At 50.7% G+C, this 27,335-nt stretch overlaps 1 protein-coding gene across 1 annotated transcript in view; it reads left to right on the top strand.

Annotated features, from left to right (window-relative positions):
- PAPPA2 (pappalysin 2) overlaps positions 1-23,533 on the top strand; it is a 152,846-nt gene extending 129,313 nt beyond the window's left edge. The window contains exons 21-22 of the mRNA XM_075003321.1: positions 20,815-20,913; positions 23,353-23,533. Of these exons, the coding sequence (XP_074859422.1) occupies positions 20,815-20,913; positions 23,353-23,427 (174 nt within the window). The 3' untranslated portion in view covers positions 23,428-23,533. The remainder of the gene's footprint in view (positions 1-20,814; positions 20,914-23,352) is intronic.
- The last annotated feature ends 3,802 nt before the right edge of the window (positions 23,534-27,335 follow it).

A 27,335-nucleotide genomic window follows, 5' to 3' on the forward strand; every position in this document is an offset into this window, starting at 1 on the left:
AGCCGCTACAGGATACACTCACAAAGACCTAGATCAATTGGAACATTGGGCCAAAACAAATCTGATGAGGACTAGGACAAGTTCTGCACTTGGGACCGAAGAATCCCAAGCTTTGTTACAGGCTGGGGACCAACTGGCTAAGGAGCAGTGCAACAGAAAAGGACCCGGACATTACAATGGATGAGAGCCTAAGTAAGAGTCAACAGTGTGCCTTTGTACCCAAAACGCCTAATGGCATATTGGAATGGTTTAAGAGGGGCATTTCCAGCAGATCTAGAGGAGTTATTATTCCCCTCTACTTGGTACTGGTGAGGCCACATCTGTAGTATTATGTCCAGTTCTGGGCCCCCAGTATAGAAAGGATGTGGATGCATTGGAGAGGGTCCGGCGGAGGGCAATGAAAATGTCTAGGGGGCTGGAGCACATGACCGACAAGGAGAGGTTGAGCGATTTGGTCTTATTTAGTTTACAGAAGAGAAGTGACAGCAGTTTTCAACTTCCTGGAAGGGGGCTCTAAAGAGGATGGAGAGAGACTGTTCTCAGTGGTGACAGATGGCAAAAGAAGGAGCAATGGTTTGAAGTTACAGAGGGAAAGGTGTAGGCTGGATATTAGGAGAAGCTATTTCCCCAGGCGGGTGGTGAAGCACTGGAATGCGTTGCCTAGAGAGGTGGTGGATTCTCCATCCCTAGACGTTTTTAAGTCCCGGTTTGACATAGTCTTGGCTGGGATGATTTAGTCGGAGTTGCCCTGCAGGAGGCTGAACTCGATGACCTCCTATGGTCCCTCCCAGCCCTCTGAATCTCTGATGATTCTGTACCGGAGCGGAGCCCTGAGTAAACGGGAGGAAGAAGGTCTACCGCATTGTCTGAAGCTTTCTCGCTTGCTGTGGTCGGCCCAGCAGCGAGTCAATGGCACTGGAAGAGATGTTGGAGTGAGGGTGCTGAATTGCCCACCACTCTTACTCCCGCCCATGCTCCTCATCGTCCACTAGCAGCTGGGACCCCACATTTAGGGCCGGAGGCAAGGACTGCTAAGCAGGACCCTGTGTATGGAACCTGGCAGCTGAGGTTCCAGGTGCAGGGCCAGTGGCTGAGAGAAACCTGGGGCTGGTGGTGGCAGTGGGCCTGGCTGTCAGGACCCTGGGCAGCATAAGTGCAGAGCTGGTGGCTGGGACCCCAGGCAGCCAGAACCTGGAGGTACAGCAGCCCGCACCCCTGCTTCCTACACCTATGACTGCAATGCGATAGCTTTATAAATCCATTGGGTAGCAACTGCAGGGGGGCCTCCCTGGCCTCGGTGGAGAGCTGTGCCACAGATCCTTGGCTGGCCTCCAGCTCTCTTACCTTCTGGGCCCTCCCTGCGTGTCTCCAAGCCGATTTCCTCCCCGCATGCCTGCCTGCCTCGGGAGCGGGAGGAGGGGGAGAAAAAATAATAAAGCAAACGACACTCAGCCACAGAGGGCAAGCCAAGGAAAATATTTAATCCAAACAATGAACTTTGATGTTTCCTCCCACAGTCTGCGTTCCGAGCCAGCTGCCAGCCAAGAAATGCCGGCCTGGCTGCCTCGCCAGCTCGTGTGTGGATGTGCAGACGGCACACGCGTGGCAAGGCCGCTGGGGTGTCGCGTTACTGCAACTGGCTGCTGCCTTCTCCGCAGCCCTCCCCTGGGCTGAGGAGAGGCCTGATCGGAAGAGACTTGCGGCGGGACGCGGGGCCGGGGGGGGAGGCTGGGTTTCCGGAGCCCAGCAGGCAGGCCCATAAGGAGGGTGCTCAGAGCTTTCTGGGAACGAGCTCCTTTCGTGTGTGGTAGAGAGCCCAGAAGCAAAGGGGGCATTTGTGGAACTGTTAGGTAGGGAGTGGGGGGGGGCACGCAGCATCGGGGGCTGGACATAGGAAAAGTGGGGATGTTACTGACCCTGACAGGCGTCCCTCTGATATACGCGTCTTCTGTGCTATCCTCCAGGGCTTGCCCGTGCTGCAAAGCAGCCACCTAAACCTTATGTGGCAGCAGCTCCTTTGGCCTCATGTCCTGATGTGGCAGGCGCCTGGGATTCACCTCCCAAGCTCCCACCTGGGGCTGTGTGGTGCATGTGTACGTGTCCTCAAACCCTGTGAGCCGCCTGCTCCTGCAGTGCGGGCTTTGTGCCGGACGTGCCCCGGACATGCAGCCATCACGGACCGGAGCGGTGGCACGAGGCTGCTGGCTCGGCTCTCTGAGCTGGTGCGATGGGTGATCGCTGTCCCTGCCAGGGGATCCCACTTCCTGCCACGTTGCAAGTTTACCCTGCAGCCGCCATTGCAAGGTCGGATGGAACGTGGTGCTTGAGGCAGAAGGTGTGTGGGGAGGCGGGTCGGCGCTCGTCTGATAGGTTATCACAGGGGTTTTCTAAACTCAGCAGCATTTGCTCTTCCGTCCCTCTCGAAGCACAAGGATCTACGCTGGTGTGCAGTGAGAGCTGCATTATTGGCACAGCCGGCCAGAAAGTCAAGGGCATGACAATACTTCGTCCGTGTCCAGCCACTTTGCACATAAGGCTCTCAAAGCACTTTACCACCAGCGATGGGCTTGGAAGGCTGCTTTTAATGGGCACGCTAACTATGGCTGCAAGAGGTGCAGCAAAGGTCTACACGGACTCTGGGTCACAGCAGACTCCAGGACGTGGGCCTTACTCAGAGTACTTTCCTCTTTGATACCCCTCCCTGGCACAGCTTACACAGAGCTGTTCTGCATTGCATCCCTCCCACCCATCTAATGCAGTCTTCCTGTGCCAGTGGCCCAGGATAGAACAGTGACCGTACCAAGGGCAGCAGCCAGTGAGTCTGTGGTATTAGAAAACCAGTAGCAAGAACAACACTGACTGTGGCAGAGTGGGACCGCCAGAGTATGGCAGCTCCACTCTCTCTCTGGCTGTTCATGGTAGCTCAGTGGTTTGAACATTAGCCTGCAAAACCCAGGGGTGTGAGCTCAATCCTTAAGGAGGCTGTTTAGGGAGTAGGGCAAAGAGATGTCAGGAATGGTGCTTGATCCTGCTAAGAGAGCAGGGAACTGGACTAGATGACCTCCCAATGTCCCTTCCAGTTCTAGGAGATGTGTATCTCCAATTAGCAGCTGTCCAACTTCAATACTGCCCTGTGGGATGTTGAGTTTTCCTTCCATCCCTGCAATATATTGCTCTGTCCCTTCCTGCCCAGTGAGCTGTCTCTGATGGTGGCTTTGGAATGTGCGGTGGCCGAAAAGTATACCCCCCGATAATCGTTAGCTCTCTTGCCTTCCTGTCCAGTTTGCATGGGTAAATGATTAGCGCAGACGTGTGCGAGGCTTTGCACAGGCATAAATAAAGACCCAAAACAGAGGTGATGAAGAGTGTGTGTGTGTGTGTGTTTGCAAGAACACACACACACACACACACACACATGCCTGCCAATGTCGAGGCTGCATTTTGCCCACCTTTACCCAATTTTCTGAGCCAGAAATTTGCTTCAGTATCTTTAGTAGGAGCTAAAAGGGGATTGGATTCATTCAGTATCATTGAGGGAGGCGAGTTGCTGTCGGTTACAGTAGTATTATCAATCTGGAACCATTCCAGTGAGGTAGGACTCTGGCATTCTTCTAGCTAGAATAGGATGGAGCTGGCAGGCAATGTCAGTCCTTCCCAATGAGATGTGAAAGAGCAGCTGGGGTTAGGAAGGAATTCACGCCTCCTGCTCGGGTGGTGTTAAACAATTGGCCAGGTGCACGGTGTACTTTTTTTTTTATATATCTTTCCTTGCAGCATCTGGTGTGTGCTCCTGCCAGACCCTAGGTACTAGAACTAACTGGCCTGCCGCTCTGTTCCACTATGACAAGTCCTGCATGCCTAAGAAATCATTTTCATTTATGTGTCCGTGGCACAACTCCAAACACACTGATATTTACAAGATTCACAGTTCATTTCTCATATTCCAGTGCATTCTTGGGATCCATCCTCTTTGTTCTTCGGCCTGGTTTCATCATCTTTGTCACGTTCTCGTATTTCTGCACAGTAACTTGGCCCTTAAGAAGGTCTTGTCGGACTGACCTGACTGCTGATCCAGCTGCCCACCGTGGGTGGAAAGACAGGGGGCAGTAGATGGAACCCAGGATGGGCATACAGTTAATACATGATTCCAAAGTCTAGAGGCGGCTCCATTCACCTGGGATGGGACCCAGCAAGCTCTGCAATGGATTCCAAAAGATGCAGTGGTGGTAGACTTGTGACTTGCACAAGACACTCTGCCCCATGGGGCATCTTTCTGCATTCTTTCTTCTTCTTGGCGGTCACTTGATAACGATCGTCATGTCACCCTCCGATTCATGATTCCGTTGATGGCTGATCAGCCCAAATCTGGAGCCGCAGGTCTTATCCCAGCAGAGGCAGCGTTAGTAGCTGTTGGTGGGGCATGGGACAGGTTTTGACATGCTTTTCTTCTTCTCCGCGTCAGTACTGCAGCCGGACCTCTCAAATTGTGCCACCCCCTTCACGGATTACTGTTCTCTACTGGGAACAGTCTCGGGCAAGGTTCTCCAAAATATCAACGCTGATGCTGCAATTTTTCATGTGTGCCTTCAGCATGTCCTTATGTCGCTTCTGCTGGCCCCCAACGCTCCTCTATCCTTCCTCCAACTCGGAAAGCAGAACTGTTTTGGGAGATGCTGATCAGACATCCAAACCACATGACCAGTCCAACGAGGTTGCTGATGAATGATAATGGCTTCAACGCTGGTCATGTTCAGCCCTTCCAGGACACTTGTGTTTGTGCGCCTGCCCTCCCAAGAGAGAGTTAGGATTCTCCTGAAGCAGTGTTGATGATATTGTTTAAGTGCCTTCAAATGACATTTGTATGATGTCCAGGTTCCACACGCATATAGTAACTTTGGAACAACCACTGCATGGTATGCAAGGATCTTTGGCCTGGGATAGAGGTCCCAGTTCTTGAAGATCCTTTGTCTCAGCCAGGCAAAAGCAGAGCTTACACAGCTCAGACGATGCTGGATTTCCGCATCAACATCAACTTCAGTGGAAAGATGACTTCCAAGATATGGGACATGGCCCATACGTTCCGGCAGTTCTCCATTGACTTCGATAGAAGGTTCATAAGATTCTCCCATTGGTGAAAATTGGTGGAACACCTTGGTCTTTTTGATGTTCAGTGTGTGGCCAGCATTCTCATATGCTTCAGCACTTGCAACACTTCCTACCCTGAGCGACGTCCAAGCTGCCATCAAAGCCATGAAGTGCAACAAGGCAACCGGACTAAATGGAATCCCCACTGAAGTCTTCAAAGAAAGTGGGCCACAGCTCCACAAACAGCTCCACCTCCTAAGTTTCAAGATCTGGGATAGGGAGCAGATGCCACAAGACTTCAGAGACACACTGAGTGTCCGTCTTTTCAAGAAGCGTGACAAGCTGGACTGTGGAAACTATGGTGGCAGCTCCCTTCTGTCAACAGCCGGGAAAATCGTAGCTTGAATCCTCACAAACTGACTCCTGCCACTCAGAAGAAATTCTTCAAGGATCCCAGTGTGGCTTCTGACCATTCCAAGGAATAGCTGACATGATCTTTACTGCCCAGCAACTGCAAGAAAAATGTGAACACAACCAAGCCTTATACATGAGTTTCATTGACCTGACCGAAGCATTCGACTGTCAGTCGTGGCACCCTGTGGACCATCCTCTCAAAGGTTGGCTGCCTGAGAAAATTCATTATCATTTTAAGGCTGCTTCATGACAACATGACTGCCATGGTATTGAGCAACAGTGGGTCCCAAAGCGGCAACTTCAAGGTCAAAACAGGAGTCAAGCAAGGCTGTGCCATTTTAAGAAATTGATTGGAGGTACGCATCTCCTAGAACTGGAAGGGACCTTGGGAGGTCATCTAGTCCAGTCCCCTGCCCGCTTGGCAGGATCAAGCACCATTCCTGGCATCTATTTGCCTCAGTCCCTAAATGGCCTCCTCAAGGATGGAGCTTGCAACTCTGGGTTTAGCAGGCCAATGTGCAAACCACTGAGTTATCCCTCCCCCTAAATGTAACCTGCCCCATACCTTTGGAAGGCCCCCTCAAGGGCTGAACTCACAAGTCTGGGTTTACAAGTCCCCATGTGCTAACCATTGAGCTATCCATCCCCCCTAAACCTCAAGGGCGTTTGCCCCATCACTGCTTTGCATCTTTATCTCCACGTCCCTTCCCCTCACTGATGGCAAGCTTCCGGAGCGGGTGCAGATTGTCTCTAAATGAACAGGAAGCTCTTCAGTCTCAGGAGACTGAAGGCTAAAAACAAGACCACCACAACCTCAATCACAGCACTCCACTACACAGATGACAACATGGTTGTTGTGCTTTCTCACACAGCCCTTCAGACCATCTGCTTTCTGCATAGGGTGAGACCGTCTGACAAAGCTCTCTGAAGCACCCCTGCTCGGTAGATTTCATGCTCTCAAACGCATTCACCGATTTCCTCCTTTACCTGATTTTTTTTTAAATTTTATCTTAACTCTTCCCTATTCAGTTGTTGTTAAGGCCATTTACATATTCAGACATTTTGTTATTTATGGCTGTAGAAGCTAGCGGATGCTGAGTCAGATCAGGGCCCTGCTGTACAAGGCTCTGGACAAACACACAGTAGGAGGGAGAGTCTTTACCCTGGGACAACATAGAGTCTAAATAGGCACGGCAGACAAAGAGGGTGTGAGATTTACTGCAACAGTTCAGCTCATTTGTAACGCTCTGCCAAAGCAAAGCAGCCACCAACCCATGGCCAAAGTAGTCAGAGTATATATTTAATTCATTCCTCCCCACCCCCTAGCCATGTAGTTTATTTTCTTCCTGAATGTCTCTAGGTCTGGCAAGGGAAATCCATCTAGTTAGTTTCACTGGTTCAAATGCACTCTCCCGCTCTTGTGTATCTCGGGATCCCACTCATCTTCTTCCATTCCTTAAATCCGAACAAGCCGTTTGCACCGAATTTTTTACATTCCCATTAATAGCTGAGGTGCATAAACCTTCCTTGATAAAACTTTCTATTTGCTTCCCGTAAATCCTAGAGTCAAAAAAGCCTGCCTGTGTATGTATTTGTCCATCTTAACATGCCCCTCCACCAGCAGAGAAATTACACTGTAGCCTCCTATCTTCACATCTGGAGTCAGCACTTGATTCTCCGCTGCCTTGCATGACTATTTACACCAATGCCAAGGAGGCTTTTGCACAGATTGAATGAGTGGAAAACGAGGCCCACCCTCTGAAAGAGATGGTATAGGAGCTAATACATTGCAGAGCTAAAAGTTCTGTTGCTCTTTTCATTGAGGAAGAGCGAAACCAGATGCAGTCTCTTTAGGAGCAAAACCAATGGCTTTCAATTCATCTCCATATAAAAGTTAACAAGAGTCACACCGACTGACCCCTGGGCTGGCTTTGGCCAATGGTTGTGATTTGTTTCATGTCTCTGTTGTAACAAAACCCACCCAACCCTATCTCGTCGCTCAAGACAGGCGCTGATTTGTGGCTGTTTTGTAGGACAAAGTAACCCTGTGTTTTTGCCTTGATGTTAAATGCAACCTATGAATTTTGCTACTGCAACATTGCAAAGCTGCTTCACAATGTAGCATCGGGACCTAATTAGGAAAGATTGTCAGTAGTTAAAACAATAGTCTGTGACATGGAAGACCTCAGTTTGAGTTTGTTTTTTTTTTTGCTCTGCTACAGACTCCATGCATGACCTTGGACAAGTCCCTTAGTCTCTCTCTCAGTTTCAGTTCAAGAAAAGCTTTGCCTTGGTGTTGTGTGAATTAATGTATTAAATATTATGAAGTGCTTAGATGCAGGGGCAATAGGAGTGTCATAGATGGATAGGCACCTCACATGGCATCCTAAGCTCCTGTGAAATGCTGGTCCCTCCAGGCTCTTCAAATATCTTACCAGATGGGATGCATTAACAGGAGTGTCACGAGCAAGACAGGAGAAGTCATTCTTCTGCTCTACTCTGCACTGGTTAGGCCTCAGCTGGAGTGTTGTGTCCACTTCTGGGCAGCACGTTTTGGAAAAGGTGTAGAGAAATTGGAGAGGGTCCGGAGAAGAGCAACTGAAGTGATGAATGGTCTGGAAAACATGACCTGCGAGAGAAGGTCAAAAGAACTGGGTTTGTTTAGTTTGGAAAAGAGAAGCCTGAGAGGGGACATGATAGCAGCTTTCAGATATAAGTTGAACCTTTCTCGTCCAGCACCCATGGGACCTGACGGGTGTCAGACGAGAGAATTTGCTGGTTGAAGGGAGGTCAACATTTTTAGCATATTACTAACAGTTCCACTACTTACTGGGCTCTTAGAAGACATTTAGGGGTAAAATACAGCTAAATAACAGCACAGAACACTGAAAACCAGGACTGGTGTCTGTAAACAAACTTTACGGGCCCATGGGAAACTTAGCCATCTGGCTAGCTAAAATCATGCCACTTTACAGAGTTTGCCGGACAAGAGAGTTCTGGATTAAAGAGGTATGACCTGTACCTAAAAAAGGGAAGGGAGAAAAATTATTCTCTTTAGCCTATGGTGATAGGCCGAGAAGCAATGAGCTTAAATTGCAGCAAGGGAGGTTTAGGTTGGACGTTAGGAGAGATTTCCTAGCTGTTAGGGTGGTTAACTAGTGGAATAAAATGTCTAGAGTGGTTGTAGAATCTCCATCGTTGGAGATATTTAAGAACGGTTCTGAAAAATATCTAACAGGGATGGTCTAGATGGTGCTTGGTCCTGCCATGAGGCCAGGACTTGATGGCCTCCTGAGGTCCCTTTTGAGTTCTAGTGTTCTATGAAAGGCAGTGCGGCCTTTCAAAAGAGCCACCTCCCAAACCTCTGATTTTAAAAGCAGAGGTTAAGCCACGCTCGGCAAGGTTTGTGTCCTGGTGCTCTGCTCACCTGGGCTACGTCTACACGTGAAGCCTACATCAAAATAGCTTATTTCGATGTAGCAACATCGAAATAGGCTATTTCGATGAATAACGTCTACACGTCCTCCAGGGTTGGCAACGTCGATGTTCAACTTCGACGTTGCGCGGCACCACATCAAAATAGGCGCTGCGAGGGAACGTCTACACGCCAAAGTAGCACACATCGAAATAAGGGTGCCAGGCACAGCTGCAGACAGGGTCACAGGGCGGACTCAACAGCAAGCCGCTCCCTTAAAGGGCCCCTCCCAGACACAGTTGCACTAAACAACACAAGATCCACAGAGCTGACAACTGGTTGCAGACCCTGTGCCTGCAGCATGGATCCCCAGCTGCCGCAGCAGCAGCCAGAAGCCCTGAGCTAAGGGCTGCTGCCCACGGTGACCATAGAGCCCCACAGGGGCTCGAGAGAGAGCGTCTCTCAACCCCTCAGCTGATGGTCGCCATGGAGGACCCCGCTATTTCGAAGTTGTGGGACGCGCAACGACTACACGGTCCCTACTTCGACGTTGAATGTCGAAGTAGGGCACTATTCCCATCCCCTCATGGGGTTAGCGACTTCGACGTCTCGCCGCCTAACGTCGAAGTTAACTTTGAAATAGCGCCTGGCGCGTGTAGCCACGACGGGCGCTATTTCGAAGTTAGTGCCGCTACTCCGAAGTAGCGTGCACGTGTAGACACGGCTCTGAAGAGCCAGCGGCTACAAAGAGCACTGAGGTGCAGCCAGAGCTGAGGGGGGGGAAAAAGAACCCAGCTGCTGGGAGGTTGCAAATTGCGGTGCTAGACAGTTCTTAAGGGTGGGGAGTGAAAAGACCAGCGGGCCGTATGCTTAGCTGGTGCACCTCCCAATAGCCCTGTAGAAGTCAATGATGGGTGCACCAGCCTAGGATGTCCTCTCTGGTCAAACTCCAATGGGAAGTAGGAAGAACTGAGTGAGTTCAGGTGGAATTTGGTGCAACTCTTTGACCTTACCAGCTCTCCTCTTCAAAAATCTGAACCCTGGCTGTGCCTCTCATGCATAAGACCACGGTAATGCATTGTATTAACGAGGCGGGGGGCAGACCAGAGCTGCAGTAACTGGTCAGAGCTTTGACACCTTTCGCTCTCTCTCTCACAGGCCACAGAACCGGGCTTCTAGCTTTTTCAAGCCTTCGGCTCGGCCAGTCATTTTTCATTTTCCTCTTGTATGTTTTTCCAGAGTAATTCTGAGCATGAGCTGTCAAAGTTTCCCCAACAGGCGTTGCCGTAGGAACCTGTATTTGTTTAGGGCAGGGAGTTCTTTGGGGTGGGGGAGGAGAGGCATAATTAGTTCTAAGTAGGTACACAGAGAAAGAAAAAAAGAAAATCCCCCCCCCCGCCCGCTTCATCCCTTTCCCCTCCCCTGCATCCCTAGACCCTGCGCATGAGAAATGCTCTGGAAGTCATGTGAGACCCATGCATCAGGGACGGGTGATTTTTCACCGTAATTATATGGAAACGAAAGAAGCAATAGGTTTTAGTTTTCCAAGTGACTCACAATGCAGGGAGCAGAGCTGAAGGGAAAAACGACAGCATGGAATCTTGCAAAAGGCTTCGGACTCCCCAGGCCATGCGCTTGCCTGCGTGCTGCACTGGGGTGAGGCAGGAGATAGTCTTCATTGAGTAAAAGGCCAAGCAGGGTGACTGTTCTCAAACGGGACACAACCAGCGTCTTCACCTTGCACAGTTAATTAGGGCCTCCTGGCACCGTTCACAAGTGCATGAGTATTGACTCGGCTGCCTCGCTCATATTCCAGTTTGGGTAATTACAGGCTGGCTGGCTAATGCCCCTGCAGTTTTAGCTGGATACATTTCCTTCCTGAAACAGTTGTGTGATCTTACTGTTACATGCATTCCAACACTTGGAAGGCTTGGCTGCCCACCCTGACTCTGACAACGACCAACTGTGCGGCCTTGAGCATGTCACCTAATGTCTCACCCTTGTGCGCGGGGATAAATGGAAGTTGATGAAGCCCAATATAAAGGCAAAGTATTATGAAGCAGCTTTTGTGTTCTAACGCAGCGGTGTGTGCATTTCAGTAAGGGTATGTACGAAAATTTGGTGAATTGCTACCAGAAAGGAAAGGTATGATGGAAATGGAAGTTATTGCTATGACTGGTCTCAGGTTTCTGACTATAAGTGAAGGGGTAGCAGAAGGAGCAAAGGGAACCAAGCAGTTGGGGGATGGGGCAATACCAGTCGGAGGCCTTGGACCATGCCTGTGTAACAAGAGGAAGTAAGACACATGAGGCTACGGTACTGGACTAGGTGTCAGTGAGATGGGCTCAGTTCCCAGCTCTGTAACAGACATTGTGTTACTTCATTTCTCAGCGCCTTGGTTCCATAACTGCAACACAAATCCTTTCTTCCACCTTGCACGGGCTGAACCTCTCCAGTCTAGCAATCTCTCGGCTGTCAACATCCCTCGTGTGGCCTGATTTCGGTTACTTGGAGGACCACTTACCCTGGGTGTGGCCAAGTTTCCGACAGTCCCATCAAGTTTGTTTCCAGCCACAAGTCCTGGCTCTCAGTGTTCTGTGCTGTTATTTAGCTGTAATTTACCCCAAATGTCTTCTAAGGGCCCAGTGAGTGGTAGACCTGTTGGTAATGTGCTGGACATCACGTGGCTCGGCAAATTCTCTGATTTGGCACCGGTCAGGTCTCAAGGGTGCTGCACTAGGGAAGCTCAGCCTGTGCCTATCTGGTGTATGCAGAGGGTAAGCTCTTGAGGGCAGGGACTGGTTCCCACGGTGTGTGTTTGTCTGTTAGGTCCTTGAGCTTGCTTAGGTGTTGCAAGTGCTACTGATAATGGGACTTTAGCTCATTAATTTATTAACTTCCCACCTCTCCTGGCTGTTGCTCCATCCTCCCTCGTATGGCAAGCTTACTTCTGGCTTGGCTGAGGTCTGCCCCCTCGGTGTGCTGCTTCCCACTGGGTGACACCTACTTCTGGGAATTAGCTCTGGCCAGTGGAGGTCCCCGTTCAGGCTTCCCACACACAGCCTTCCTCCAACTCCAGGAAGAAGCCTGCAGTGGCTGTCCCTGAGGCTGGGGAGAAGGAACAGGGCAGGAGGCGAGACTGGGAAGCCCTTAGAAAGGATCTATCTAGTAGGCCCAAGAAGGAGGGGGGTCTGATTAGGCAGGCTGGAGAAGGAAAAGCTTGCAGGAGTACAGTAGGGAGTAATCTGGGAAAACGGCCACATGATGGGTCACAAGAGGGCGTATGCCACCCCAAACACCATGGGTGGGAGGGGCAAGGCCCCGGGCAGCAACCGGTGTCGGGGACTAGCAGGGAGAAGTCTGGTGCCCACAGCAGGTATCTGCCCCCCGCCACCTCTCCCGCCCTCACTGGCAAGCCTCAGGGCCAGTGCTCCTCCACCCACATGGCATGGAGGGAGGTGCCTCTCAGTCCCCAGTGGGAAGTGACATGTCTCAGGGAGCAAAATGAGCTGAGGCCGCATCGCTCCAGAGTGATGGGGAACGGCCCCTGGCACTACCAGTGGGGTCTAGAGCAGGGGGAGTCATCCCAGCCCTTCCCCAGGCTGAGGGGGGGCATATTGTCCCAGCCCCTTTCACCATTCGTCCCTGGAGACAGCAGTAGGGTTGGTGTAGCTGCAGCCGTAACTGCTCACTATAAGCCTGGCCTGGAGCTGAGAGCAGAGGGCAGGTCCAGGGCCCCCTTCCAGCCATTGCAGAGTGACAGTGAAGGGATGCCGGCTTGAGTCGTGTGTGAGTGACCTGGGGCAGTAGGCCTGAGGGTTGCCTCTCCTTGCTTGTGTGGAGAGACTCCCCCGGAAAGGGGAAACATGGAGAGACAAAGCTGGAGGACAAAGGGGCACCCTGCAGTGGCTCCCTGCAGTCTAACTCATCGGGGGAAGTGGGTTTTACCCACAAAAGCTCACGACCTAATAAATAAATTAGTTTATAAGGTGCCAGAGGACGGCTGGGTATTAGTCTCTCTCCTTTGCAGCTCTTAACTCATTGATTGTCCCTCCCCTCCTGGCTTAATTCGACACTTACACGGCCAGTGTAGGGACTCCATCCCAGTCCCATTCCCAGGCTTAGTTCCTTTCAAGCCACGAGGACAATAGTAAGTAGATGGAAGCCACAACATGGGCCGTTCCCATGTGGGCCAGCTGCGGTGGGTGGTTATTGTGATATAGGGAACTGTATCGGCCAGGATGTTGACTCTGTTTTCAAGACTTGGCAAATGTATTTCCTTAAGCCGTTGGTTACGTTGAACCCACTGTTCTCTCGGGGTTACTATTTGTCCCTATTGCAAAACAGAGTCAGTGGCCATCAAGGCTACAGCTATCTGCACGCGCCTGGGTTTATAATCAGAAACTTGTGCCAGAGCTGCGATAGGCATGTTGACAGTGAGGCTTTCAAGGACCTTCTGTGCATCGGAGTAGCAAAACAACCTGTGACATCCCCAGTGCGGGGGGGAGAGGAGTCTGCTACTCTCAGAAATACCCTGAACAACTAAACGAACTGCAACGTGGCGAATGTCAAGCTGAATCAGACAAACAGAGGCCTTCAACAGCGCCATGAAGGACTGGCTCACATATAGAGAGAGGCTGGGGCAATATGGAAGGAAAAAGTAGCAGCATTGGAAGGAAACTTGCAGCGTTCAGCGTGCAGTCTGATGCCCCAGAGAAGCCAGCAGGAAAACCTTTAAAGAGAGGGTGCAAATAGTTCAAAAGCACTTGTCTCTCCAGCCCCTGAATACAGCAGGAAGGATCAGGTTTTAGAAACTAAATCAGCTTGAGAGTGAATCTAGTTAACTTTTTTAACTCTGTTGCAAAGGAGAATCAGAACACTGCTGCTATGAATAGGCTTAAAAGACCCTAACAGACAGAACTGTGTGTGGGCTACTTAATGAAAGCATACGGCCGAGCCGCTGAACTAAGGAAAATCTTACCTTTAAACCCCCTGATAGGAATGGGAGTGGCAGTGAAAACTGCAACAAAGGGTGTAAGAGACTTGTGTAGCGGCACTCGGAGAGAAACAGGAATCCATAAACAATTTGTAACTCCAGGTAAGAGGGAGTTTGCTCAGCAGACAGACACATCTGCAGTACAGAAAAGGGTTCTTCTGATGGCTGATTTAAAGATGCCTATTTCAGCCTTAAAAAGCTGTAATTTTTTTTTTTAAAAAAAAGCTCACAGCCAAGCAATGTAGCACACTTAGACCACGCCTGCATAACAGTGTTATGTCTGAATAAGCTATTCCCGAGGAGGTTATGCCAGAACAGTTTGTTTTGCAATAGCGCATCTGTGCACAAAATGCATTTCGAAACATGGCATCTATGCCCAATAGAGCCTATTTCGAAACAGAGCCGTTGGACACATGGGCCACATTGACACTAGCCCCTTCCTTTTGGAAGGAGCATGGTAATTAGCATCAGAGGGGTAGCCGTGTTAGTCTGGATCTGCAAATACATAATTTCAAGTTTGTTAATTCACTTGCCAGTGACACCTCAATGTTGGAATCAGTAATTCTCCAGGACAGGAACACTGGTCTCTATTCAGATAAGTATTTACAGTAGTAAGCTTATTGTGGAAAGCATGCCAAATTTCTGTTTAATTGAACTCTTATTTTGGTTCCATCCTGTAACAACAGAGACAAAACACTGTTCTTACATGTAAGTTTATGAGCTGTTCTAAAAAAGAGAAAATTAACTGTTTATTCATTCTCTACTTAGGAAAGCAAGAGAACCTCCATCTCCAAATTGCGAGACTTGGACTGTATGAAGTTAATGACTCCATTTTGATTTCTATTTCAAACAGCTGGCGGCTCTTTGGAATTTCTCATTTGGCACAGGTTAAATATTAAGTGTGTCCTGTGGAATCTTATAGACATACATTTTTGTTAGTCTCTAAGGTGCCACAGGATTCCTCGGTGCTTTTGCATGGTAATTAGGGATTTCAGCAGAACGCTAATGAGACGCTGTCAAAACCAAATAGGAAGAAGGGGCTTTTGAAGTCCGGGGGGGGTGTCCTTTTGAAAGGCCCCTTTCTACACAGGTGGCGCGCATTTCGAACGCAGCACTTTCAAATCGCACGTGGCTGCCATTAAGCTAATGAGGCGCTGCGTATTCATGGCCTTGCCTCTTTAGCATCTGCTGAAATCCCTCATTCCCATGCTCCTTCTGAAAGGAGGGGGCTTGCGTAGACGCAGCCACTGTGGCTTATTTCAAAATCGGCCCTAGTCCCCATCCACACAGCCCTTATTTCAAAAGAGGCGCTAGGCCTTGTCCAATGAGGTTTACCGATTTCAAAATAAAGCAGCCACTATTCTGAAGTTATTTTGAAACAGCAGTTGTGTTGTGTAGATGCTGGCAAAGTTGCTTTCAGCAGACTCCCTGAAAAGAACTGAACAACAGCTACAAGGGATACCCGTCAGCTCGGAGAGTATTCAGGGAGGACATCAGATCTCTAAAACTGAACTCTAAAAAGCTAAGGCATAGATGAGAAAGCACAGCCCAAGTTTCGCAGAGCTCGGCCTGGCCCTTACTGTGTCTGCTTGAAGGCAGCGGCTGAACTGGACCATCTGGAAAGGGAGGGCAGACGTTCAGAAGTGGGGAATTCATATTATTCCAACCGTGAACTGAAAATGTGGTGCCCTCCGGCTGTGTGGAGTGCATAAACCCTGCACTGAAAGTTTGCAAAAGAAAAAAAAAACTGCCTGAAATTGATATTTTTGCTACAGTGGGGCAGTAATTTAACAAAACTGGTGTGTCACAGGCCTACCGGTAGGTGGACATCAAGGGCAGCATCTCTCCTAAGCAGCACGCAGAATGGTCTGTGGTAACATAACTGGATAATGTTGGGAATTGTGTTCGTTCCTGCTATACTGCAAAGGGCACCGGACCAAGTTTTGCAAGGTGTCCCGAGAACACAGTGTTATTTGGATGACATTACTGTGACCGGTGGGAGTGATGATGAACATCTGGAAATCCTGAAGAGGGTATTAAAACGTCTAGGAGACTATGGCTTACGAGCTAATTGCATAAAATGTGACTTTTTTCAAGGACTCCGTGGCTTGTTGCAGACACGTTATTGATGCACCAAACCTACATAAATCTCGGCAGAAGTCTAAAGCAGCCCTGGCAATTCCACCGCCAAGGGATGTGTCACTCCTTGGCTCTTTTCTGAGATTTATCAACTACCATAGCTGATTTCGTCCAAACCCAGGAATAGTACTGCACCACTGAATTATTTATTGACTGCAGACTAGTCAAAAGGGGGTTTGGTCGCCCAAGTGTCCAAACACTGTACTGGAAGCAAAACAATTGGTCACATCAGACCGTGTACGCACACACTTTCACCCAACCTCGCCTGTCAAGTCACCATGGAATGCTTCCTCATGTGGAATTGAGGAAGTGATGTCACACTTGATGACAGAGAGACCCATAACATTTACCCCTCACATTAGTAGTACCTAACTATGCACAAATTGACACGGAGGCTTCAGATCCGATATGGGGGGATGATGGAATTCATCCCAGACCTATGCAGCAGAAAAATTCACCCTTGTCACAAGCCACCAACCCCTAATAACATCCTTCGTTCCTAGGGAGGGAGTTTCTGTGACAAAGGCAGGACCTATGAAATGCTCGACTCTCTTCTTAGCGCCTTACGTGTGTGGTATTGAATTCAAAAGCACATGCAGATAGGCTTTCCTGCCGGCCCATGCTAGTCGAAGGACCACGTGGACTAGAGAGAGAACCTGTTGAATTTGTCCCTTGGTTTCGGATGGAATGATCCCTAGTGTCTTGTCATTTGCTCAAGCAAGAAAGCAGAAGGAATCTCACATAAGCTCAGGTTGCTGAAGTCAGAAATACACTGACACCCCTAACTTGGTATCCTTTTACCCACACAAAGTTCCACTAACTTTACCTCAAGGATGCGTCATATGTGGAATTCATGGCTGTTAAGGCTAGTAAACGGTTAACAAGTGTATTAGAAGAACTCTTCATAGGAAGCTAGGGCGAGTAAAAAAATGAAGGCACTCGCCAGAAATGCTATCTGGGGGCTAGACATTGGCCAATGACTACAGCCACTTGCCAAGGGAATGCCAACAGGTACAACGCATGCCTTAAACTAGTGCCACTACACCTCTGGGAATGGCCATCGACTCCCTTGCCACACCTGCCCATTGAGTTTGCAGGAGCATTTTTAGGAATGATGTATCTAGGAGTGGTGGACGCCTGTTCCAAATGGCCAGCAGATTTTATTTTTGCCTTCATAAAAACAATCATGGCTGTACAAATAGGAGGAAAAAAACCTGCATGTGTTCACCAGCACTGGGCTGCTAGAGCAAGTTGTGAGTGACAAGTTGTGGTCCTCAATTCAGTGCAGAAGAGTTTTGGAGATACATGAAGAAAAATGGTACCAGACAGAATTCCTTTGTCCCATGCCACCCAGAGACAAGCAGCTTTCTTGAAAGGTTAGTACAAATGCCTAAGCAAGCCCTGGGATCCATGAACCATCTGCAGTCATTACAGCAGAAGCTGGTGTGTGTCTTGCTATGATATTGAAATACAGTACACATTGTGATGTATCAACCCCCTGCAATGCTGTTTATCAGCTGACAGCTCAGATCAGCCTTGGACATAACACCACAGCTACAAGGCAGAATTCATCTTGTGAGCCAGGCCATGACGAGAGGGACCAGTGCCCTTTGTCAGCTGCAAGTGGAGACACACACACACACACACACACACACACACACACAGACTCATCTCATGGAGCTGGAAGGGACCTTGGGAGGTCATCAAGTCTTGTCCCCTGCCCTGTTGGTAGGACCAAGCACCATCCCTGACTGTTTGTTTGTATTTTAAAGAAGAGTTGAATTTATTTGCCCCAGACCTGTAAATGGCCCTCTCAAGGGCTGAGCTCACAGCACTGCATTTAGCAGGCCAGTGCTTTAACCATTGAGCTGTCTCCCCTCGGGGGTGTGTTGCTATCAGTGATGCAGGATGTGGCTCCCTGCAATTGTCAGCGCACAAACCAGTCCTTTGTCCACGCAGTCCAAGTGGCACCCAATAAGGGCTTGTGCTGCCACACAGACCAGTTGTGAGATTTGGGTGTGACGCTGTGGCTGACACAAGAGGCGGCCTTGGGGGGAGGCCACCAGGCATCCCGACATCAGTGCCACAGCTTGACGTGACCATCAATAACATGAAAACAGAAAGCAGCTGTGCTGAACCCCCGGCAGCGGCCGAGGGAACATCTGAGTCAGACAAGGCTGAAGACTCACCAGTTCCTCAGGGCTGTTGGCAGCCGCGACCCAGAAAGAAAACGCAAGCCACCTGAAAGCCTTGGCTTGCAACTGGCCCTGGTTCCGCTACCTCAAGGCCTTCTGAAGTGCAGATCCCGTTTCCTTTCAGGGAGCAGGATAAAGGCTGAGCAGCCTGTGAAATCTGTGTATGGGAATTTACGTCGTCTGCTCTTACAGAGCAGTTACTCTGTTTTGCATCCGATACCACACAGAGTCAGTTGGCCCTCGTGGGTGCGCTGCAGGGATTTGTGTAGCGTCCCTAACCGAGTCACCTCTGCCCGGGTGCCTTCTGCCTTAGCTCAGCTGCAGCCCTTGGGGTACTGGGGTCTGCGCTTTTGGCTGCCACTCCTGGGGCGCTAATGCTGCCGTGGTTTACGGCTCATTCTCAGGAGCGCAGCCTGTCGCTAGATGGGGAGGCCCCTGCTAAGGTGCAGTGGCGGGACAGGCTTTGGAGGGTTGGAAGTTCGGTTCAGCTCAGTGCTCAAAAGGCTGGGTATGTATTGCTGACACAGTAATTTCACAAGCTCAGGATTTCTGTCTGTATTGTCCATGGGTTCAGCTCCTGATGAGAAGAACCTTTCGAGGGCCTTTTGGTGCAGGTCAGTACCCAGCAGTCTTGCGACCAGAACCAGATGACTATTTAATGCCTATCATTTATTCAGGGACTGCTGCCTCCTGTTATGAGCGGAGCGTGAACTCACGTCTGGGTTACTCCTGAGTTTTTCTCAGTCAGTAATTCTCGCTGAAGCTTATTCCTGAACAGTTCAGTGCAAATACTTTGATGCAATAGTGTTGAGCTGCATAAATCCTTGGTTCTCATCCAGGCCCGATGACCGGGGCGGGGGCAAAAGGAGCAGTTGCCCCAGGCCCTTTAAATCGCTGCTGGAGCGCGGCGTGCTCTGGGCAGTGCGAAGGGCTGGCGTGGGGATTGCGATGTGCTCTATTCTGGCTGCTCTCCGTCCCACTCCTTCCAGCCCCAGCACACCTTGCCTGGGGCCCCTGAAGGCTGTCGGCTCCCCGGATTGGTTGCTTCTCCTCCCTGATTGTATGATTCATGTGCCAAGCCAGCACTGGTGCCTATTTTGACTTGGTCATTTGCGTGTGAGATTTGCCATCAGAGTGCTGCTGTTCAACTTGACATTCCCTTTGGGGGGTCACATTTGCATGTTAGAGCTGAAATTTATTCATTAGACGCTCGTTTGGGCTGGGAATTGTTTGTAGCAAAAATGAAAGCGGTGCACCAGTGCTAAAGCCAAACTGAATGCACGCTCGATGGTCCTGCTAATTTCCCCCCACACCGTGTGCAGAGTAAACATTATTATTTGCACAAAGGCATGTGCGGATGTGCACCACCGATAGAAATACAGGCTGCCGGCTGTGGGCGCTCTGGTTGCTCTAATAATCAGCCAAGTGGCATTTGAGTCTCTCCAGGGTGGCTGCCCAACGGCTTAGCTCACAGGGAACACGGCACATGCTACAGACCCACCCCAATGCCGGTCACTTTTTACACCCCCTGCAAGGCCTGGTTTTTGTAGGGATTTTTTAAGCACACTGTAGCGACACCTGCCTGCCTACACCGATGGAAAAACTCTCGCAACAGAGGGGTTTTCCAAAGAACCTTGGGCCGTTTCTGCACATGCCACTTCCTCCGAAAGTGGCACGCTAATGAATGGCCTGAAATATGCTAATGAGGCACTGATGTAAATTCCCCATGCCTCATTAGCATAAGGTCACCTGAGCTGGTGTCCAGAAGATGTGTCGAAATGTGGCCCCCCCCACCCCCCCCCGGGGGGGTCTTCTGTAAAATTTTTGGGAGGAAGGGGGTCTGCCAGCCACCAATTCATGTGACCTTATGCTAATGAGGCACGGGGAATTTACATCCATGCCTCATTGGCATCTTTTGGGCCGTTTATTAAGGGGCATGTGTAGAAACGGCCTTGGTGACTTAGGAGCACAACAGCTGTGGGAATTGTGCTTCTAAATCACTGAGGTCTTCTGCCAAGCCCACCCCAAGCTTTGACTGTTCCCAGGAGGTGACTGCAACAAATGAGTTTGCTTTGCAGTTCCAACAAATGTTCTTGGGCATTTGTTTGGCAGTATTGGCCCAGCTCTGAGTGACACACAATAATGAATGTGTTTTCCAAAATCATTGGAGAGCTTCCTTGTAAGAGGCTGAACTTTGGCTGAGGGTAAAGCTCAGGGAGGGCAATTTTTCAGCACTTCTTGTCATCATTAAGCCAGGGCCCCCTGCCATGAATCAGTGGAAAACGCGGGGTGGATTTTGCTCTCTGCGGGCTTGCAGGAGAATGAAGCGAAATGGCATGAGATCCTCCTCTCCCCTCGGTGCCCCACTGCATCTCTGGTGCACAGGAAAGGTGGCTGGATTAGAGCCCCGATCTTGCCTCAGGCTTCCTTTGGAGAATCTACCACCATCTTCTGCAATAATCTCCTCCAGTCCAGGCCAAGCAGAGCTCATGGCCATGTTTGGCCAGGTCTTCCCTTCATGAGTCACCCTTGTCAGTCTCCACTCAACAATTCCTCGTTTCTCTCCCCAGCCTTTCCAAGCTGACGGCTGGTGTGACACCATCAACAACCGGGCCTATTGCCAGTATGATGGGGGAGACTGCTGCTCCTCCACGCTGTCCTCGAGGAAGGTAAGTGAGATTCCTGCCGGCGGGAACAGGCCAAGTTCGGAATAAGAGCTCCACGCAGAGAATGGTTCCATGCGTCGCTGCCCCTTGGGACAGAGCCTACAGGCCGGTAGCTGTGCAAGGCGAAAGCACACCTCAGGTCCAAAGCCTACTGGGGTCACAAATAACAAGCAGTCCTGTAGCCCCTTACAGGCTAACAAATGTATTAGGTCATGAGCTTTTGTGAGTAAGACCCACGACCAGCTGAAGAAGTGGACCTTACCGCCAAAAGCTCATGACCTAATACATTTGTTAGTCTTTAAGCTGCTATGGACTGCTTGTTATTTGTGAAGCTACAGTGTAACACAACTACCTCTCTGAGACCTCACTGCCCTTAATGGGTTTAGGGCCAGCATCAATGCAGCTAAATACTTAATCCAACTCCCACAGACCTCCACAGGAGTCTTTTTTCCTTCAGGAAACTGGTCGCTAGGCCTCAAGTTACTACAGTAAGCTTCGGCATCATCTAGGGAGGCTTCAAAAGACACAGTGTGGCATGGTTCAGGCCCTCAGCTGATGCAGTGATTTTTGTCATGCCACCCAGTTGTCCAGTGTCTTTCTTTCTCCCTCCCTCCCACCCACCTGGTCTCGGTCTCTTCCTACCACCTTAGAGATAGGAGGATCTTCACACCTGTGGGTAATTGAGCAGTTGCCTTTTTTTTTTTTTGATTTGTGACTGAAATTGGTCCTGTCTTTTCCCCCCCACCCCTAGGGCCCTTCTTATTGCCCCTGCCATCACACCCAGGTTTCACAACTTCTCCTTCCAAAAGACTTCCAGGAGAAACACAAACCTTCAGGCTCAGATACATTCTCATTCCAAAAATATGTGGGTCTGGTTCTTTTCTTCCTTCTTTTATTATGGCTCTTGAATCACTTGTGCTTTCATCACTTATAAAAAAAAAACAGCTGCTAACATATAACCTGGATCACAGGAAATAGGCATTGAACTAAAATAACCATAGCCATGCACCTACAATTTCACTTGGCCATCTTACAGAAGTGCGGTGATGCATTGGAGGGGTAGGACTGAGTGAAACATGATGACCCTACCAACACTGGATGGCGAGAGGTGCTGTGGCGGAGAGCGGCTGGCTGGGTGGGGAACAGTTACCTACCTCCATTGTGAACCTCTAAAAACCGGCCAAATCAAACCACTGCAAAGAATCTCTCATTCCAGCTCCCCAGAGCCCCACTAGCTTTTCACATGAGCACAAAGCCCTGCGCAACTGCTTTGTTTATACAATTGGAATGGAGCAAGGCTCACGTACAAACCAGCTCTCACAGACCTTGCATCGGCGCAGACCGAAAGAACCTGATACGTCACTAAATAACAAAGAGTTCCTGGTTCCAAGTCTGGGTTAGCAGAAGACTGCCAGGAGGAGGAATGGCTTCCAAGACCCTCCTCTGTCAATCCCCCGGCCTTTGGTACTCCCTACTACACCCCAGCACGGAAAGGACCCATTCACCAACTGCTGTGTGCAGCAGCGCTGGGAGTCCTTTTACCGACTTCTTGTTGCTCCCAATTAAAACAAGCTTATTTGGTTGGGTGAAGTCAAGGACTGCAATAGAAAGTGGTACTGCAAACTGGGATATTGGAGTACTGGCAGAGCTGGACAATTCAATGAGGTTAGAGCAGGGGCTGCAGGTCAGGATGGACATCTCTATATGCAAATACATTACACATACCCCCTCCCCCAGCTCTCTCTCCCTTGCAGCGGTTACCAGTGCAAAAATATACCTTGAACCCAGTGCAAACCAGGGCAGTGACGTCTGCCCACAGCATGAAGCATTAGCACTGAGCAAGGTGGACTGCCCCCCGCTCCAACTCTGTAGCTATTAGCTCAGATGCCGGGCATGGCCATGAGCAGACACGCTGTGGCCTCTCCAATGGTGGGACCTTACTGTGTGGGTGGAGCTTGGAGACGTACTCTGCTTCCCACCACGCTTCACCTTTCAACCCTTGTCGGGCCTGGAGCCTGCGTGGGCTGCAGCCAATAATAACATAGCCCCAAAGCTGATTGAGCCACTTGGATGCTACAGTAAAACATAAGATGGGCTGTACAGATCTTGGCTGGCACCTATTCCAGCTCTCTGGGGGTCCAGTCCTGCTTAATTTCCTCCCTGATGCAGCTATCACTGAACGATGGAAACCCCCCCATTGACCTAAGTGTGAGATTGTCCACCCACCTGGCCCTTTGCTCACCACTGCAGCATCTCCCTGTTAGTTACAGAGCCCTTCCCTCTGAGGGGATTGGTCCTGGAACCCAGCATAAAGTTCTCAGTCCTTGTAGTCTGCACTCGCTCTTCACAGGCTCAGCCAAGGGGGCTTATTGTCATGACGGTTTCACGCTGCCTTCCCGGGGAGCAGCGCTGCAAACCCATTTGCTTTCTCCCTCCCCACAGGTGATCCCATTTGCTGCTGACTGTGACCAAGAGGAGTGCACCTGCCGGGACCCAGCGGCCGAAGAGAATCAGTAATGGCACCACAAGCAGCATCTGTCGGCAAGGCCCACGCCAGAGGGATACGTGGCAACAAGGGAGCTGGTGAGCGAGGGAGGCGCGGCTTGCGGGGCGACGAGAGGAAGGGTCAGGATCACAATAAGGAAATTGGGCGCAGGCACCCAGCCATCTGTGGCGGCGGCTGAGAGGCGGGGGGCAAACGACGAGGCAACTGTGGCTTGAGAGCGGGGACAACGAAGCCATCCGAGGCGATGGTCACTCCCCTTTTCAGAGCCAAACCCAAGAGCCAGGCTGATGCTGGTGAATTCAGCAAGGATGCATTTGTCCATTGACTTCAGCCAGCTTTTTGGGGCAGGCCCCAGAGCCAACTGATGAGACACCGCCCTGGACGCCTTATGATTATTGTATCCATGGTTTTGTCACCTGCAAGTGTCCACCTCTGGTCTGAATCCCCTCACTTCTCACTTCCTCTGCTGTACAGGCTTCTTTTAGCAAGGTTGAGGTAGTTGTGAGCTCTCTGCAAATATTTAAACATAATTCTATATATATATATATATATAAATACATATATATATATATATATATATATATATATAAATATATATATAGTATTATTTTTGCTGTTTATTAAGCTGAGAAAGAATACCCTTTGTAACACACATGCTGCTGTGAAGTATAAGCTATTGGAAAAAGTGGTTGGAGATTGGAAGAGAAGTTGGAAAAGAAACAACTTTTCCATAATTTGCTGGGCGGGAGAAGAAAACAGACACACCAAGCAAGGCCTTTAAGTCTAACATGAGCTGCCTTGCCAGTAACCAAAAATCAGGGGCAAATCCTGACACACACTGTGAGCACCTAAAAATCCCAGAGATGTCAGTGGGACTTGCAGGGGCTCAGCTTCATTCAGCATTTGGCCCTAAGGCGGTATTTGAGGGATGGTTATCCTTGAAAAATGTATGAGAGCACTCTTGAATGGAGCCACCAAATACTATAGTGTTAGTACGTGATGGTTAGTTACTCTGGAATAGTATTGTTCTGTTAGCTGGAACTACATCATTATGGCCTATTACGCCAAAATTTGCTAGGGCGATTCATTACACCGGAATACAAGCGCATGTGCCAGTGATCTAGAATACTCTCCCACTGGCCATTATTCCAGAATTTTCTAGTGTGGCTCCTTATTCCAGCGTACTCCAGTACAGGCTATGGTTTCAGCACACTCGCGAATGAGCCATTGTTCACTGTATTAATGTTCAAATCACTGCTTGGTTCTCATCCTGTCTCCCCTCCCACATCAGTGGTTGGTGCCCAGGTTAGAAGGGAACGTGCCAGAGCCAGGCAATTGAGAACAGCCCCTCCTGTAAGTGGAGATTCAAGATGATAAAATTCATCCTCCTTAATCCCCGTCGCTGGTCATGGGATCTCCATGCGCCAAACATGGTACAGGCGGCTTCTGAGAGGAGAATGGGGAGATATCTACATTAGCTTAAACCACTTCCTATGAGAAGTTTTGCATCTGTCCTCTCCTGCCATTCCTCTTGCTGGTCTTCATGGCCTTGAGTTTATACCACAAAACATCCAGAGGACTTGTAGCCTGAACGTTCTCCCTTTTGTAGGTCACCAGGGAAATAATTCAGGGCATGTCTAATAGAGAAGATTGAACTCTGGGAGAGCAAACCTGACTGGGTCAATTTCATGTGGCGGTTAGGGATGTGTGAAACTGAACTATCTGTGGTCAGCAGTGCCCCCCCCCACCCCCCCCTACGCCTCGCTAGTGTGAAGGGTAAAGGAAAGAAGGGTGGTGGGAACGTTTCTCCCGGCGACTTCCCGCTGTGAGGCCAGGGAGCTAAGTCAATTGCAGGCAAGTCGATTCCAGCTACTCAATTACCATAGCTAGAATTGCATCTCTGCAATCAACATTAATGTCTAGTGTAGACCTGGACTCAGATGAGTTTCTAACCGTGCGTGAGCTCAACCAACAAGCGGAGGACCCAGATCCAGACCCAGATGTGCACACAAGTGGTTGCAAGCAGGCTTTTCGAGACAGCTGCCAGACCTGGGATTTAGGGCCACATGAGAGTTGTCCTAGCGTGTGAGCCTTTTCACAGCTGGGTTTTTGGGGAGCCCACTTTTAACTTCTAAGTGATGTTTGCGCTCACTCCATAAAGCCAAGCAGTTGAAGGAGAAGGGAAGGGAGGCGAGATGGGGCGATAACGATGGGGAAAGAGGAGCAGGGTAAGAAAACTGTGACTGCCTAAGAGTATCTGTGCTGTTGCATTTGGCTGGATCTTTCCTCAGCCCTGTGTTTTCCCTTCAACAGTGGAAGGTTTGTAGGAATGAGCGAGTTGTGAACTCAGCCTTGACGTGGCCCGTTGCAGTGTGGAAACGCTTGTCTGGCTGAAGGACACATGGCAGGAGAGCGAGAGAGAGACTCTGCAGGAAGTCGGGGGGGGCGGGGTTCGGATGCCAGCGTGCAGTTGCTGGTGTTTTGGCTCCCACCAGTCTGTAGAGCTGCGGCAGGGCTAACAGGGCTCTGCTGTACTGTATGGGGCCTTGCAAAACTGCTAGGAAGCTTCCTTGCTGACAGCTGCTCAATGTCCAGCCCCCCCCATCTTCAAAACAGGGCACAAGAGAAGAGAGGCGGCGATGCAGCGCTGGTGTATTGCCCAGCTGGAGAACCCAGCTCTTCCAGGGCCGGCAGGGCTCACGTTGTGCCCCTTGGGCGCTGGTGAGCAGACAGCCAGAGCAGGCTGCTCGCATGTTCCCTCTGTGCTGAAGCCCCCACACCCCTTCGGTTCATGCACGTGAATACGCAAGGCCCTAGGCAGAGCTGTCTCAGCCATAGGACAGTGTGGGGCAGCGCCCCCCCCCCCCCAAGGCCCATACTTTGGGGGAGAGGGTCCCTGGAGCAGCCGCCTCGACCATCCTATGGAAGCTTGCAGGTCCCAGGGCAGCCTGGGGGGGGGGCGCTGGTGTGGGGCACCAGAGGGGAGTCACCTCTCCCCCCCCACCCCCACTCACCAACGCAGTGGGAGCTAGAGCAGAGCAGGTTGCTCTGGCTCCTGCCGCCACGGTGTGGGTGGGAGAAGGGGCCAGCCCGTGTCTGGACCCCCGCCACACGGTAACCCCTCAGCTCACGCTGCTTAGAGGAGGGGGCTTAGGGCAGGGGGTTGGGGCGGGGCAGAGCAGGCCCTCTGATGGGGTGTGGGCAAAGGGGCCAGTCGCCCCTGGAGCTGGCATTTGCAAGGGGCCCGGCCCTTTGGCCACCACTGCTGCTACTTTGGCAGTCGTCAGAGCTCTGCTGCGTGTGGCTTTGATAGAGGGGAGGGCCCAGCCCTAGGCCCCGCCCCCTTCCACCCATGGCTCCGCCCCCTTTCACCTTTCCCCAGGGCCTCCAGCAGCTGGCAGTACCACTAGGCAGGGGCGAGAAAGGGTGGGGCTGGGCAGAACAGAGGTGGGGTGGCTCTGTGGGGGGTGGGGGGGTTCCCTGGAGCACTGGGAGTGCCCGAAGCCTCATGCCCCCCCCTCCCCAGGGAGAGCCTTGGCCCCAGTTCTAGCAGGAATTCTGCAATGCTCTCTGCATGAGCCTGGAGAGCAAACTCAGCTCCCTGCTGCAGGGGCAATGCTGTGCCAGCACAGATGGGCCCCTAACCTGTCGTGAGGGTTGAATGTGGGGGGGGGGCGCACAGGTTTGGCGGGGAGCACGCTGAGAAAGGGCTGCCCCTCTGAACTGCTGTGCTCTGGGGCTTTGCGCTAGGAATCGCTCAGGAACAGGCTCGGCCCAGAGATTTCCAGGTTGGAGACTCTGGGTTAAATGAACGCTCCCACGGTCAGACCTCTCCCCCCCCTACTCCAGGCCTCGTGCTGCCTTAGCAGAGCTGGAGCCGCTAACAGGTTCTGAGGGCAACTGGAGGGGCCCCATGCGC

The sequence above is a fragment of the Carettochelys insculpta genome, chromosome 9 (genome assembly GCF_033958435.1).
Source record: "Carettochelys insculpta isolate YL-2023 chromosome 9, ASM3395843v1, whole genome shotgun sequence".
NCBI lineage: Eukaryota > Metazoa > Chordata > Testudines > Carettochelyidae > Carettochelys > Carettochelys insculpta.